This window comes from Galeopterus variegatus, unplaced genomic scaffold (genome assembly GCF_000696425.1).
Source record: "Galeopterus variegatus unplaced genomic scaffold, G_variegatus-3.0.2 Scaffold14892, whole genome shotgun sequence".
NCBI classification, from domain to species: domain Eukaryota; kingdom Metazoa; phylum Chordata; class Mammalia; order Dermoptera; family Cynocephalidae; genus Galeopterus; species Galeopterus variegatus.
Genome location: NW_007741003.1, coordinates 18,418 through 23,062, shown reverse-complemented (window position 1 = coordinate 23,062; position 4,645 = coordinate 18,418). Strand labels below are relative to the sequence as shown.

At 39.5% G+C, this 4,645-nt stretch overlaps 1 protein-coding gene across 1 annotated transcript in view; it reads right to left on the bottom strand.

Annotated features, from left to right (window-relative positions):
- Positions 1-2,661: 2,661 nt before the first annotated feature.
- The window catches only part of LOC103582099 (guanylate-binding protein 7-like), a gene marked incomplete at its 3' end in the record, with an annotated part of 11,636 nt that continues 9,652 nt past the window's right edge, over positions 2,662-4,645 (bottom strand). Inside the window, 3 exon segments of the mRNA XM_008563782.1 lie at positions 2,662-2,821; positions 3,504-3,697; positions 4,027-4,129. Of these exon segments, the coding sequence (XP_008562004.1) occupies positions 2,662-2,821; positions 3,504-3,697; positions 4,027-4,129 (457 nt within the window).

The window sequence follows — 4,645 nt, the reverse complement described above, 5'->3', positions numbered from 1 at the left end:
TGTTTCATATTCCTGTTGCTTCCACGGGACATCACATCATCCCACTGATACTTGTTAGCACCTATAATCGTTTCCGAATACGTAGGGAAAATGCAAGGCAACTAAGCAGTACTTCACAACTCCTGAGACAGCAGAAATGCTTCCTTAAGACTCTAGAGGGAAGGAAGAGATGAGGACCGATCACAGTGTTCCTGTCTGACAGCACTACGGACAATGTGCAGATTCCACCACTCTGTCAGCCTATGGGTTTTGCTTTCAGTGAGAAGTTGATTCTCACATAAAAAGCACTGTTATTTCTGCAGAAACGCCCTGAACTGATAGAAGAACTATGGTGGATTGAGAGGTTTGCAGGATTCTGATACTTTCTTCACTATTTAAATGTAATAATTGTGCTGTGAGCCAAAGGTGGTGGATTCATCCCTGGGTAATTTTCATCGGGGGAAATTTCACAGAGCATGTGGGGTGTTCAGTCCCTCAGGGGAACAGGGAAGTAAGTTCAGATGAGTGTGCATGTCCTTTAGGCCACAGTGAGTTCTTTTTACAATACTTCCTAAAACTATGTCTTTTCTTTCGAGAACCCTAGAAAGCAGTTAATATAGTAAAGATATGTTAAATTAAAGTCCTATGGATGACAGCTCATGTATTTATTCAGCCAATGTTTTTTGAACACCTGTTGTTTATGTGGTGTGCTCTGTGCTAGGAAAGCTGTGATGATGAAAATGATCAAGTAGCTGAGATCAAGAGGCAGTAGGACAAAAAAGAGATTGTTTCTATGAAAACTAAATTGAATGCTTTGGAAGGACTTAAAGCGAATTTTTAATTATAATGGCTCTCTAACTGGGAGGAAGGACTTGACAAAGTGAATTTTTAATTATAATGGCTCTATAACTGGGAAGAAACAAACCATAGTAAAAGATTGAGAGGGCATGTAAACCTTTAGAGATTTTCTCAAGATGGTTGTTTTTAAGTGCCTTCAATTTCTCACTCTACTTGAAATAAAGAGAAACAAGAATTCAGAGGATGCATCAAGGGTGTAGCTCATGCAATGAGAAAAACATAGAAGAGTATCTAATCAAGAAAGGCATTGGCCCTTTATAAAAAATTGGACAAACATAAGTACACTTACGTGTTTTAATTAATGTACAGCAGAATGAAATATTTTTTAAAAAGAGGTGGAGGGGACACAGCTATAAACAAGTCATTTAAATTGTCACAATACAAAAAGAACTATCCATGGAAGGAGTGACAACATGGCACAATGGTAACACAGAGCAGGCCACCTCATCCAGTCTCACGAAGTCAGAAAATAAGGAGCCCTTAGGAGGAGCAGAGACTGGCAAATAAAGGACATAGGTGGAGGAGGCCAGGGGTGTTTAAAGAAGACTGTGGACTGTGTGCAAAGGCCCAGAATCAGGAGACTATCTCCAGCTCACAGAATTAGAAAGAGTTCATTTTAGCCACCGTGGAGTCTTAAGCAATAGTCAGCTGGAACAAAACTTCCAGAAAAGTTGAGATGACCCTGAATAAAATTGTTCCTTTTAATTCATCACTTTTATAAATGTAAGACTCAATTTTCAAGGCCATGCCAGCCAGCATCCCAGGGGACTTTATACTGAAAAGAAATAGGGAGCAGAATGTTAAGGCCTTATTGAAGGGCCACAATGAAAACAAGATCTGGATGCGTGTCTATCTCGTGCTTTCCAGTTTCCTGCTGTAGTGCTCACACCCTTCCTGTTGAGCTGATTTATGCCATTTCTCATAGCATTATCCGTTTGCTTCTCATCCAAGAACTTTCACACCACATCAATTACTTCATTTTTAATTTGAATAATTGTATTTATTTTTGCATGTGTAATAAGTACATTTCATACAAAACTTAAAGGACACAGAAGAGAATATATGATGTAGAATTAGTTATCCTCCTACATCTCCCCTTAACTACCCATGTTCATCCCAGTTGTAAAAACCATGGTTATTTGTTTATCGTGTATGCTTCCTGAGTTAGAAAATAATTATCTAAATATATATATTCGTTATTTTCTAAATTCTGTGGTAGTAACTGTACCTTTTTTTCATTGATGATAAATCTGGAATATTTTCTCATGTTAGTATAAATACAGCATACCCTTTCATTTTAGTGACTGTAGAGTTTTCCTTTGTAAGTATAGCCCATGATTTATGTAACCAGTACCCAACACAGGCACACTTTACAATGATTGTTGCTCATTAAAAACATGGGTTTGTTGTTTTTTCTCACTGATTGATGAGGGCTCCTTATAACTTAAAAAAATCATTTTCTTGTCTGTAATAGAAATTACAAATCTCTTCATCTGGACATTTTTCTTTTCTCTTTGCTTATATTTTTTCTGTGAATAATTTCATCATTTCTTAATCTCTTGCTTCCCATTTCTTTAAATTAATTAATTTAATCAAATTAAGTTTGTCTGTTGTATCAGGCACTGATATTTTTTGTTAAGTACTTCTTATTTTTAAACTTTTCTTGAATGAAACTAGGATAAAACACGTACTTAAAAAACGAACAACAGCATTATGTTACTAAAACAAGCGAAGCTATATTTTATAATTTCCTTAACAGGAATTCTAAGTCTATTCATTGTGTGAGCTTGCTCAAAACTTTCAGCCCTGCACCAACTAGTTTACCAGGCAAAGGCAGTATTATCATGCAGGCATCGCCAGCAACAAAGAACGTTGAAACCCAATTTTTTTTAGTTCTTTCAATTTCTTTTCGCAAGTGATCTACTTGTCTATGTAATCCTTCAGATTTCTCTTTAAATCCTTCTATAAGCAGTTCTTCTTGGACCTGTAAGAGGAAACAGTCAACTACTGAAATCCCCAATTACTAGGAATTAGGGTTTTATATTTAACAGCTTCAGTAGCTAAACACATCTATTTCTCTACCACCTCTGAATGCTCTTTGATTAACTTGTCAAATAGCTCCATGTGTTTAGACCTCGTTCCAAGAGCATGCATAGTTAGTATCTTCCTAAAATTCCCTCAGCACCGTCTCACTCAAGATGGGGAGGAGTCAGAGGCAGATCGAGCCTGAGAGCTATCCTGTGCTTCAGCTGTAAGGATGCCCTCGGGAATAGAACGTAAGTTTNTTTCAGCTCTGTATTTCATATCAGGCCCAGTCTGATAATTTAAAAACTGGATAGATATATTATAAGTGCCTTTGATGGTTGTACCAGAATCCTAAGGACTAGTGAGTAAGAGTCTGACAAAACTAACCTATGATCACCAAAAACAGCAGCCCAGCACACTGTGAAGTGCTATTGGTACAGTACAAACCCTAATGCTTCAGAAGGGGCTGTAGTCTTGTGGATTTCAGGGCATCAGTACCAGGTATATATGAGATTTAAGTGACTCATACATCATTTGGATTTCCTTCTAGAATGATGACTTTGTATAAAATTTTGGTGCTTTTCTTCCCAAGGAACCAGGGCACTGTCCATCAGGCACCACCCAGCCCCGTCCAGACTCACCTTCAGCTTGTGCTCCAGCATCCTTTCCTGCTCTCTCAGAAGGTTTTCACTTTCCTGCTCCATCTTTTCCTTCAGTTGGGCAAGATTTTCCTGGTAGCTTCTCTCTAGAGCCTCCATCATTTGCTGCTGCTCCTTCTGTTTCTCTCTGAGCAGCTCCTGCTCCTTCTCAGCTGCCTCCTTCTTGGCCCGCTCGGCTGTTCCACAAAGGTTTTAGAGAGGGAGGAAAACAAGTCAGGCCTGAGTCCTGCCCTCCTGAGCTCAGACCAAACCAAGTTTTAAAAATGCTGGGAGGTAGGGGAATAGGGAATCTCTGAATTTTCCCACCACCTACACCAGCAAAAGGAATTTCAGAATGTGATGGAAAAGCATCCACCTGATTGTCTGGCTGACACATAACCCCGAGTCCCTTGTTATTTACAGATTAAAGGGAGCTCCTTGTTGCAGGAAGGTTCTTTCTGTCAGATCACTCAGAGGGCACTGCAGGAACCTACCCATCCGGCTGGGACCTGCCCTGCCTCTGTACCTGCTAAGTCCTTCTCTCCGTCTGTGAGGGCTTTGTCTGACTGCAGGATGGATTTCTCTATAGCCGCCTGCGACTGCAGGAAGTTCTGGAGGACTTCATCTGCCTGGGGAACCAAGAAGGAGCAAATACATGTCAGGCCAAGAAGATGTAATCTTTTTCTGGGGAAATCGTTGTTTTATATTATTCTAAAGATGACCTTGTAAATTTTTACCGAGTGCTTAGGATCTCCTAGCGCTTCATTTTCTTCCATGGTCACAATATACATTCCGAGCTCTTTTCTAAAACATGAAAAACCTCCATGGTAGCTTCTTTCCTAGCTCCCCAGCAACCTCTTACACTGACGTCTTTCTCAATCCCCAGATTATAGCCAACCATATTTACGTGCACTTCTGCAAATACATAACTATATTGGTTGTATATATTTTCAATATTTTTTTAAAAAAAATATTCTGCCTGGATGCACCTCTATCCTTTCTTTATTTGGGTCACATCTTTTTGAGAGCTCATCTTGTACTCCTATTTCCTCTTCTTGGAAGAATTTCTAAAGCTGGCTTCCCAGTTGAAAATAGCTGTCAAGTCTGAGCCATCCTGTTATCTCTGCCGCTCGCTGGCTGTGTGG